General features: G+C 28.9%; 1 protein-coding gene across 1 annotated transcript in view; it reads left to right on the top strand.

Annotated features, from left to right (window-relative positions):
- The first annotated feature begins 2,821 nt into the window (after window positions 1–2,821).
- LOC115889251 (facilitated trehalose transporter Tret1-like) overlaps window positions 2,822–12,279 on the top strand; it is a 30,785-nt gene continuing 21,327 nt past the window's right edge. The window contains exon 1 of the mRNA XM_030909196.1: window positions 2,822–3,111. Coding sequence (XP_030765056.1) covers window positions 3,006–3,111 — 106 coding nt within the window. The 5' untranslated portion in view covers window positions 2,822–3,005. The remainder of the gene's footprint in view (window positions 3,112–12,279) is intronic.

The following is a 12,279-nucleotide window of genomic DNA, read 5'->3' as shown; positions in this document are numbered from 1 at the left end:
CTCATATATTTACATGTCGTGGAAACTAATGTTCTGAATAAGAATGTATTTTTTTTTAAATGTAATGTTTTCATTTTTGCAACTAAAAATTACATATCGGTGCGTACCCTAATTATCTTTAAAAAACTCGCAAGAGAAAGGCCGAAAAATGCATGTTTCATTTAGAAATGTGTAATAATTACTTTTATTCCCCCAATATGCGATAATTGTTTTGAGTAGTGTAGATTATAATTTAATTTTTTTTAGATTTATAATGGTAAATTTAACGGTATCGTTATATTTATTAATATCTCATGTGTCTTCTGGGACTATCATCACAGACAACAAACTACACTATCATGAGGACTATCATCACAGACAACCAACAAAACTCATGAAAAATTGAAATGTATTGTATATACAGGGTGAATCTCTCAGCTCTCGAAGGGAGATTCCTGATTATTGACATAAAAATAAGATTTATTTTTTATATCAACATCCGATTCTGCTTTGTTTCGTTAGGTTTGGTATGGCTTTAAAATCTTCATTTTTTCTTAAGTGCGTTTAGGCTTTTAGCGATTCGAATAAAATTTTAAGGGTAAATGTTGCTATAAGTGCGGCATAAGAGTTTTAATGCTAAAAAAGTGTCGATATATTCACCACTGACGTGCCTATGGGTTATGAATGGAATATTATTCTAAAAAAGAAAACATTTACGCCACTGACTTTTTTCTCTTGTTAGGAAAATTGTGTAGACTATTTAAAGCCAATTAACAGTTTATCTCTTGATATTTGGTCGATTTCGATCTCCTTGATGAGATAAACGCAATTTTATTAATATGTCTTGATTTAATAGCTACATTTAAAAATTTTCAATATTATTAACTGACAAACAAACAAACAAACAAACAACGTTTTATTGTACAAAAAGCCAAAACAGCTTCATCGACAAAGCACTCATAAACAACAAAATCACAAAAAAATGCAAACAACAAAAAATACACAATAGGTACAAATAATACAATTCAAAAAAATTTAAGTCTTTAAAATTACAAAAAGAATATACATGGACAATTTTAGAACAGTACACAGTACATAGATATGATTTTAGAGTTATAAAATATTAAATACTTGACCTTTGACCAGTGTGTGAGATGATCAAAATTTTAAAATTCAAAATTGTTCATAATTAAACATCAACAAAAAAGTCGTTTACCGCATATAGGGCTCTCTCCAGTAAGTATGATTTTAGAGCTTTGCGAAATACGGGAAAGAATGAAAGCGACTTGATATTCAAAGGCAGATGATTGTACATTTTTTTGGCATTGTACAGTATTGAACCTTTAACTAGTTCTGAGCTCGAGGTTAGCAGATAAAGATCATGCTCTGCATTCCTAAGTGGATAGTTATGAGATGGCCTTTCGGGAATAGCAGATATGTGCTTGCGGATTAAGTAAACGGATTCAAAAATGAATAATGAAGGAAGAGTCAGTATTTTCAAATTTTTAAAGAAATTCTGGCAGTGAGTTCTACTGTTCTGTCCCAATAAATATCGAACTGCTCTCTTTTGAAGTCTGAAAACACGATCAAATTTTGTTGCGCAGCAAGTACCCCAGAATGGAAGGGCATAACGAAGATGTGACTCAAAAAGGGCATAATAGGCTATTCTAGAGGTTGAGAAGTTAAGTTCCTTAGAAACTGATCTTAGCGCAAAACAGGCAGCGCTTAGTTTCTTTGATAGAGCTTCGATGTAAAAGTCTCATTTTAACGAGTTGTCTATAACAAGTCCTAAGAACTTCACAGAGTCCACGACGTCAATAGTGGTGTTATTAAGTACAAAAGGTTGTATAGTACTTTTATATGACAAAACTTTAGTTTTTGATAGGTTGAGGCATAGGAGATTAGAATTGCACCAAGACTTAATGGTGTGATTTGGTTGCGAAGTCACTGGATATAGTATCATATAGTGCCGCAACATCTGGGCCGCTCCAAGTGAAACTAGTATCGTCCGCAAAGAGGCAGATTTTACCGCTAATGTCTAGATTTGCAATGTCGTTGATAAAGTACTGAACCCTGAGGGACACCACATTCTATAGGCTTACAAGAAGACATAGACGTATCAATCCTCACAAGCTGCCTTCTGTTGCCAAGATATGACTTAAGCCATTCGAGCGGCGATTTAACTGGGTCAAAGTGTTAAATAAGTTCTCATTGATTCCTCATCAAAAAATATGAGTTCGTATAAACATGCATGCAGAAATGCATAGCTTTAAAGTTACAGGATGTGACGGCTTAAAGCTTTTAAAAATTGGTATTTTATAATTATTTTAAACACCATTATTTTTTATTGGAATTTGCTGCAGGTAGTACTAAACATCATTGTTATAAATTTTAATAAAATGTAATAATAAATTAGGTTAAATAAATAATCGACAACGAGATACATCAAGGTAAAAGTTTACATACAATCAAGATACAAGTTTTAATCGGCATAAAAAATTCTATACAATTTTGCTAACAAGAGAAAAATAAGTCAGTGGCGTACATGTTTTTATTTATAAAAATATTTCAGTGATAACCCATGTGCACGTTCCTAGTGAATCTGTCGCACAAATAAATTTTACCCTCAACATTTTATTTGAATCGCTAAAAGCACTTACACAAATTATAATAAAATGAAAAAAATTAAGTAACATATCAAATTTAAAATTATGCTTTAATAAGTAAGGTAAATATTTTCTATTATTTTAATTCGCGGGTGTTTAAACACACCTAAAACTATAACAAACTACGAAAATATCTTGTAAATATATAATTGCCACCATGAATTGAATACGAACTTTAGGCTTCACATTGTTAATGCAATGTTTATCTTAAACAATTATTATTATAACCTATTAATTTTATGTAATACATTCTATTCATTAGTCTAAGCTATTACAACACAGTATTTTTTTTTGATATTTCTGATTTTTTTTGTTAATAATTTTTATGTGCCAAAGATTCTGGTTGGGAAAAAACTTGCAATGACCGCTGAATTAAAAAATGAAAGCCACACAAATATTTCCGCAAATGGTTTATCAAAGGTTGATAATGGAAAGAGGTGGCCGCAAATCTTAGCAATATTAACAGGTACTTTATATTAACAAATTTAATAGTGTGTTGTTCAATTTGACCACATATTCTGAAGGTATTTTGCAATTGCCTTCCTTGATTTGGTAAATCGATGGTCGCTCTATTTAGATAAAGAAATAATTAAATTTTAACAAATAAAACGACCGTGACGGCTGAGTGAAACACTTTCCATATACACTTTCGGGCAGAGCTGTCACAAATCTGTTTGCTGTCACAAATCTGAGCTGTTAAAAAACGATTTAAATCAAAGGTCAAAAATACATTTCATTTGGACAAATGATTTAAATCAAAGATACTTTTGCCAATAAGAAAATGTTTAGAATATAAATCATTTAGAGATTTACATCTATTTTGTGATTTAAATCTTTTTAGAAAGTATTTAGGATACTTTTAATAATGTACTTAAATCATCCCAAAATATTTAAATCCTTTTTTGTTAATTTAAATCACTTATATCCTTATATCAGTGGCGGCTCGTGATCCGTGGTACTGGGTAGGCGACAAAATTTTAGTTGCCTCTATTTGTCCCCCCCTCCCCTCCTCCCTAAATTTACATAATACCCTAACGGAGTTCGTAAATATATGTTATCTCTGGGTTAAAACATAGCTCAAGAATATTTAGGACAAAGCTAAAGCAAAAATAGCAGCCTTCAACGTAATGACATAATGATTGACATAATGTACAAGTATATGTTTTTTTATCTCCACAGATGCTAATTTTTAAGTACTTTGAGTATAAGGTAGATAGTATCATGGAGTACATCATAGGATTTTATTTTATTTTATTTACTTACGCAAACTTAAAAATTCGTAAGTAGATATACAGACAATTAAATTTACAAAAAAATAAATTCTCTTATTCATATACATATAGCGAACTGGTCAGGTCATTCTTGTGTATTGGATTTTAATGGATACGACAGAGAATAATACAAATGATCGGTTGACAGATAGAGACACAAAAAAAGGGAGGATACAGTGTTGCCGGTTCCTAAGTGTGTAGGCAGGATTGAGAATGAGCATGGTGGGAGTTCAAATCGACTCCGATGCCGATGACAATTCGAGACTGCCCTCATTGTTGCCAGATGAAATTTTGAAAATATCCTAAATCATTGCTTTAAAATCTCCTCGAACTTCCTATAACAACCTCCGCAAGTTAAATGAGAAACTCGAGACAAGTTGTTTTTAAAAAATGTTTTATTTAATAAAAACCGAAGTTAACAGCTCTAAAGATCTACATTGGACTCAAACTAATGTACTGTTTGAGTCATATTTATAAGGTTACAATAATTACAGTACAAGTACATTTTTATGTGTACTAAACCTAATGTACAGGATGTAACTCCTCCACCCTAAGATGGACATATAAACTTTTTAAAGTTTTTATGGCCTTATATAGTAATTTCATTATTTAAATGAATATTTTGATTTTTCTTATTTTTAATAAAATAATTACTTATTTTTGGCCATAAATACCTTTTGCAGATATATAAAAATATAATAATAAGGTTTATATATAGTAAAATTGTCCAAATACTTATAGTATTAAAATGTATTGGTTTAAGAAATAAATCATTATTTTCTTTTTGAATATTGATTTGTTTTTGCAAATCATCGATTTTATTTAAATGAATATTATTTAAATTGAACAATTTTACATTGTCATAAATAGGTAAAACATAAACCGTTTCGTTACATTTTAAGACAATATTAGGTAAATTCATTAGTTAAAATGACGTCATAAAATTTGTATATAACTTTAAAACAATATATTTATTTTTTAATTCATTAAATTCATTTATTACAATATTTAATTCACTTGAATGTTTATTATTAGTAAAAGTTCATTATATAATAATTTATATAAAAATCAATAATTATATTATGACAATATTAATATTATATAACAATAATTATACAATTTATTATGAAAACATATTTATTTTTATCAATATATTGAATGTCAAAATCAATATTAAGAAATGTTAATTTATAATAAAATTACAAAAAAAATGAGAAACAATATTATTATACATATATATTTTTTACAGTTATAAAAGTAACAAAGATAGTCATTAATTAATTAAAGTAGATGTCGTTATTTGATATTTATTATCTTTTAAAGCAGATAAATAAAACAATACATTCAGTTAATATGGAATGTGAATTACGAGGGGTAACTCAATAGTAAAATACATGTTGGTTTTTCATATAGTTCTTAATTTCTAAACAAATTTTAATATTTAACATATTTTCTTTTGTATGTTTAAAGGGTAGTTTTTTCTTTATATAAATGTTTGTTTTTTAATTGCATTCAGACAATAAATGATCATGTAATAAGTCATCATTGGTTTGATTATTTAAAAATTTGATGTTTATGTATTTATTAAATATGATTAAGTAAAATGCATATATATATATATATATATATATATATATATATATATATATATATATATATATATATATAACCTTAAAATCGATTAAGTAAAATGCATATATATATTTTTTATTAATCTTTAAATCATCTTTTTCCAGCATTAAATTAATCAAGGTTTTCAAGATTTATGTTCGAATGTTAGTGTGTTGTGTGTAACATTGTAGTAATAACCCTATTCCGAGGAATCTGTAATAAGGGGCTTTTTTAATTCCTTAATATGTATAACCTCAGTTTTTGAAGGTTTATTTGCATTGGCAATTTTTACTTTATTATGTTCGAGTAATTCCTTAATTATATAAGGACCACTAAATTTAGACTTTGATTTACTTCTTTCAGATAGTTTTTTGTAAACTTTCTGATTAACTTTAAACTCTAAATTTTCGTTACTTTAATATTAGTTTTTGAGATAACTTTTTCTTTTTGTTCGTCAGTTTTTTGTACAACTTGATTATACATATCATTAATTTTTGTTTTATGTGTATTCATGTATTCAGAGTAAAATGTATTCGAGATTAAATCTAGAGGATCTCTCGAATTCGTGTGTCCAAAAACAAGTTCAAAGGGTGTAAACTTTGTAACTGTGTGTGTAGTACTGTTATATGCAATAATAGCAAAAGTCATTAGTTCATTTAAACTTTTATCTTTATCTTTTGATTTTAAAATTCTTAAATGTTCAATTAAAGTTGAATGAAATCTTTCAATTGGTGAATTAGATTCATGATGTCCACTAGTTCCAAAATGAACATTAATTTTATGAGCTTTTAAAAATTCTTTTACTAAATCATTATTAAATTCAGAACCATTATCAGTAACAATATTTTCTGGACAACCAAAAAATGAAAAATAGTTTATCAATTTATCACAAACTGATTTTGCATTTTTATCATAAATATAAGCTTGACCAAATTTAGAAAATTTGTCAAATATAGTTAAAAAGTTTTGTTTTTCAAATATAAAAGTGTCTAGGTGTATAACGAAATGGCTTACAGGGTGTGTCAGTCTTGACTAAAGGAATGTAAGATTTTAATCGACTATATTTTTGTGTTTGACAGGTGATGCAATCATTTATACAGGCCCGGCAATGGATCTCTAGGCATAGGAATTACATGCATTGGAATGAAACGCCTATAAAAAGTCTATGCTTAAACAGAGATGGACAACAACTTCCCCGTTTCCACTTCCACTACGACTGTCTACTTAGACAAACTCCTATAAGATAACAAATTTTGGAAATTCCGCCACCTCCCATCCACTCATGATACCCATCTCCCTGCCCTTTATTTATCGCCATTATTTTATTTCCCTTCCCGCGCCTCCGCACCTCGCTATTCTGACTCCCGTCAGTTCATCACAGAGTTGCCAGGTCTACCGGTTTCGTCTGTAAGCTACCGATCTACCGATTTAAAGAAAAATCTAACGATATATTCAACTGCGTCTTTAGTTTTTACAATAGAAGCACTTATAAAAAGCTGACTTATTTGACTAAAAATTAAGCGACTGCCGTGTTGGAATCTGTATAATTTGACTTTATTATTGTTTCATTAAATTTTATTTAGTAATAACACACATACAGGTCATCGTTCTGTCTAGTTGCAGAGTTACAGAGATATTCCTAAAAATCCTTATTACTCCTTATTACTCCTTATTAGGCGCGGTATTGGCGACATGCCCGAAGAAGTTGATATCTTTTGAAAAGATTTTATTTCATTCATCTACTAAAGTTGAACCCATATTTTCCCCAAAAAATGTAAACAAAAAACAAAATTTAAGTTAAGAAACAACCTAAATTCGGACAAATATTTTAGTGATTTTCCCGTCAAAAAAATATATTATATGAAAAAAGAGTTGAGAGTTGCTACAGCTTTACCATTGAAATGAAATTAATTTTAGATATCACTGATCAAAATTTGTACAAAGGTAAAAAGTGACTGTTACACTAATTTGTGACTGCTATCCCTACTTGTTATAGTTTTATATGTTTTTATTAATATATTAATATTATTTAATTCAATATTTTTTTTTAATATCAAATAATATACCTAGCTATTTCTAATTCTTGTTATATTTATTATATTTGTATTTTATTGAGTGATCTATTATTACGACACATAGGAATGCTAATTTTGGACTTAAATATTATATTTTATTTCGTTTCTGTACTTTTAATTTTTGTTGAAGATCTACCGAGAATTTTGTTCTCGTATGGAATTATAATCTAACAAACCCGGCAACCCTGTTCGTCTACTCCTTATAAAGTTTTTTTCGGCCTAATTCCTTTGTCACAGCCGCGGCTTTGTGAAGCGCCGCCGCCGACCGACTGTGTCGGGGCGACTGCTAGGAAGATCGTACAGTATTGCCATTTCATAGAATTGCACTTGCTATTTTAGAAATGATATCAAAGTTTTGCATGTTACTTTTCGTTTTAGAAAGAAGTTATGTGCCTAGAGAAAACATTCGTAAAATTGTTTCGTACTTTATTTAATATTTCATTAAGTAGGCAAGATAATGGGATTAGAAGATTTAGGATTTTGACAAGCCAACATAATTTCGATTTAATTGAATGGCAACACTGTCCGTCCTGTTTCTATTTTTTCGATTCTGTTCTATTAGTAGGCGGTAGCCCCCACACAAGCGTCTTAAAGACCCGCCCGGCGCCCTCTCTCGCAGGGGCTCTCTCGTCGTATCACTTCTATGATCACTTCCCCTATACGATGGTAGGGAAAAGACACTTTATCCGTCTCTGTTGCACTGCAGTGTATCTTGCAGCCTTACCATCATTTTTTATCGCATTGAAAACCTCCTATTGCTAATATTCCTTTGCCAGTAGTGTATATTCTTCAACAGAATTCTCTAATTTAGGCCAATAATATTTGGTTTTTAATCGATCATAAGTTTCATTAATACCTCGATGATTAGTTTTACTTTCATGTTGGTGTTTAATTAATAAATTTTGTTCTTCTTTTTCAATAATATTATTGACAAGTTTCGTACATTGTAACGTTTTCTTGACACAATGCAAACGGCAGCTTTTCGTCTTTGCGAGCAGTCGTAGGTTCGTTTTTTCTTTTTTATTTTTTTTATTAGGTGTTATAATTAATCAGAAAAACAATAATTATTGGGCGCCAGGACATTCACTCAGAAATAATAGATCTCTTTACCCCAACTTAAATTTATTTATAATTAAAAAAATATTAGACAAGGACAATAATTGTGTGAAGTGTGGATGAAGTTAGGTTTTTTAAAATGAATTAATATTTAAGAAAAATAAGTAATCAACATTTAAATGTATGATAAAAAAAATAGTATCACTTGCTTTGTTGATCAAAAATCATTGACATATTAATATTAAATTACGCAAAATAAAGTTAAATAAGTACCTCAAACTAACGCAGTTCATGAACCTTGTTGTATGCGCACATAATTCCGTCAATCAATCAAAAGTTAATTAAATAAATATGTCAAGTGACACCATCACAAAATACTTGACAAGATATTAAAATATATAAAAATTTGTATATTTAAAATTAAGAAAATTATATTTTAATAATGAAATTCAAAATTGATATCTAATAATTACATAATTAATTACGTAATTCGTCAACAGTAAGTAAATAGATTTGAAATGAGTTATTAAAAAAATGTGAAATCTGGCCTGATTATCCGGTGCAATTCCAGGCTTTGGCTCGTCCTTCTGGATGGTGTGTGGACGCTAGGTGTGGGAGCTCATCCCCAATCTACCACAGCCTCGAACAGCCCCTTACAATACCACCAGCCATGTGGAAATCAAACATGGATCATAGATACAGGCTCTCGTACCTCAAACCACCAATCACGACATATAACTCGCCATGTAACTGGGCGGTAAAACCCTGGAAACGACACAACTTATGCACAAAATGCATTTTAGAAATTTTAGAACTTACCTCACAATGCTGAGGGTTTACTCAAAAATTAAATTCATGACAGGACAACCAAAACCACGTTTAGAAAATCTGTAAAGAGATAAGGTTGAACCAAAAGAGTAAAAATGTGATGAAGATCAAACTTACCACAAAAATACCCATGAAAACTTAAAATTGATTCCTTCCCCAAATGCCAGGAACCACTAGGACTACATTCCAAAAGTTAATAGAATTAAAAAGTTTAAACTTTTTCGGATGACTTCAGATAAGTATGTCGATGTTTACGCCACGAAATCTGAATCAAAAATGGTGACCTCCGATGGTCAAAAAGATGCTCTAGTTCTGCGCCGACAAGGGCAAGTACGATCCATAGAGTGTCCGAAATTAGTCAGAACTAATTCGGTAGGGTGTATGTTGGGTTGCCAATAGTATCGTTTTATTAAAACGTTACAACATTGTATTAATTTTGGTTTATTAAAATGAGCTAAATAAACTTTAGAAAAAGTATTGACAAGTTCTTTATCAACAAAATAAATATAAGAAGTTTTATCATCTATTAAATATTCTTTAGGAAATTGTTTTATTATTTGTTCATTGTTAGGCACAGTGACGTAATTAACGTTATTTTTAAATAACATTTCAAATTTTACTTTTATTGTGTGGTGAGGTGACTTTGACACGATGTATTGAATAGACTTATTGTTTATAATTTCATCAATAATAGTCATTGTCGTATTGTCATTATCATTTGCATTAGAGTGTGGCAGTTGCATCAGAATCTGGAGGTTTAACTTGTATGCCAGAGATAACATTTATCTTTGAACTAGAAGGCGAATGAACAAGGCGTTCATCTAGCGATAAATTGTCAGCTAACTTTTTCATATAATCTACGACGTTGAAATCTGTGTCGCCTGGATTATTTATCATTGATTCATTTTCAAACATATTAAGTTGTATTCTAGACAGTGCGTCAGCATTTGAATTTTTTGTTCCTTTTTTATAAATTATCTGATAATCAAATTCTTCTAAACGTAATCGCCATCGAATTAATTTTGAATTAGGTTCTTTTAAATTGAAACGCCAAGTTAATGGTCTATGATCTGTATAAATATAAAATTTTCTTCCAAAAAGATAAGGACGAAAATATTTACATGCCCAAACAATAGCTAAAAGTTCTTTTTCTATTGTTGAATATTTAGCTTCAGATTCGTTAATGTCTCGAAGCAAAAGCTATTGGTTTATCGTTTGAAACAGTTCCTTGAGAAAGAATTGCGCCTAAAGCATAATTGCTTGCGTCAGTAGTTAAAATAAAAGGTTTATTAAAATCAGGATATTGTAAAATTGGTGAATTTATTAATAAAGATTTACAGTGTTCAAAAGAATCAACAAATTCTTTAGAATGAATTATTTTAGCATTTTTCTTTAAACATTTAGTTAAAGGTTTTTTTTTTATTTAGGTTTTGTAATTTTTGCAAAATCTTTATTAAATCTACGATAATAGCCTACTAAACCAAGAAATGATTTAATTTCTTGCTTTAGTTTCTTCTTTTCTTTTTAGCTTCTAGGTATTGGAAAATTTTTAACAGCATTTATTTTATTAGGGTTAGGTTTAATACCTTCTTGAGAAACTATATGTCCTAAATATTGAACTTCTTTTCTTAAAAATTCAGATTTATCTAATTGTATTTTAAAACGATAAGTTCTTAATCTTGAAAATATTTGTTTTAACTTTTCGATATGCTCTTGTAAACTAGTACTGAAAATAATTATATCATCTAAGTAAACAAAACAAATTTCATTTTGTAAACCTCTTAAAATATTATTCATTACTCTTTGAAATGTTGCTGGAGCATTTTTTAAACCAAAGGACATTCTTAAAAATTCAAAATGTCCTGTATCTGTGCTAAAGGCAGTTTTAGAAATATCATTAGAATTTATTTCAATTTGGTGAAAACCATTAGCAAGATCTAATGTTGTAAAATAGTTAGCTTTGCCTAATTTATCTAGAATTTCAGTTATATTTGGTAAAGGAAATTTATCATCAATAGTTTGTTCATTTAATTTTCGATAATCAATGACCATACGCCATTTTTGTTTATTTGATGCGTCTAGTTTTTTAGGTACTATCCAAATTGGTGAAGACCAAGGTGAATTTGAAGGTCTTATAATATTTTGAGAAAGTAATTTATTAATTTGACTTTTTACTTCATTTTTATGTACTTCTGGATATCTATAACTTTTAGTATAAAGAGGTGTTTCATTTTTTAATTTTATATCATGTTTAATTGCATTAGTAAAAGATAAAGGTATATCTTCATGATGAAAAATATCTCGAAATTCTAAACATAATTTTCTGATAGCTTGTTTTTCTTCAGAATTACAATGATCAAGTCTTAGATTTTTTTAATTAGATTTTAATAAATTATCTTGATTTTTATTTACTTGTTCAATATTATTGTCAGAATTAATAAAATTTAATTCATTTATATTTACTGGTTCAATGTCAAAAGGTTCAATAAAAGATACTTTTATAGAATTTGAAGAATTATTTAAAATAGTAGTAAATACAAAGTTATTTTCTATTTTTACTAGACAGTCAGGTATGTCAATCTCATTGGCTTTTTGATATTTTAAAATTCCATATCCATTATTTAATTTTACAGGTATTTTAATTTTTTGTATACTTCTAGGAGAAATTACATGAGTACAACTCTGTATATTATTATTTATAATAGGTTTATTCATTTTAGTCTGATATTCAATTGGAATTTGCGTGTTAGGCGTTTTTAAAGAGAGAGAATTAAAATCTAAGTTAGCATTTAA

This window comes from Sitophilus oryzae, unplaced genomic scaffold, assembly GCF_002938485.1.
Source record: "Sitophilus oryzae breed Bouriz unplaced genomic scaffold, Soryzae_2.0 scaffold_812_pilon_pilon, whole genome shotgun sequence".
Lineage (NCBI taxonomy): Eukaryota > Metazoa > Arthropoda > Insecta > Coleoptera > Curculionidae > Sitophilus > Sitophilus oryzae.
The sequence above is the reverse complement of the archived record's forward strand: the minus strand, read 5'-3'. Positions and strand labels throughout refer to the sequence as shown.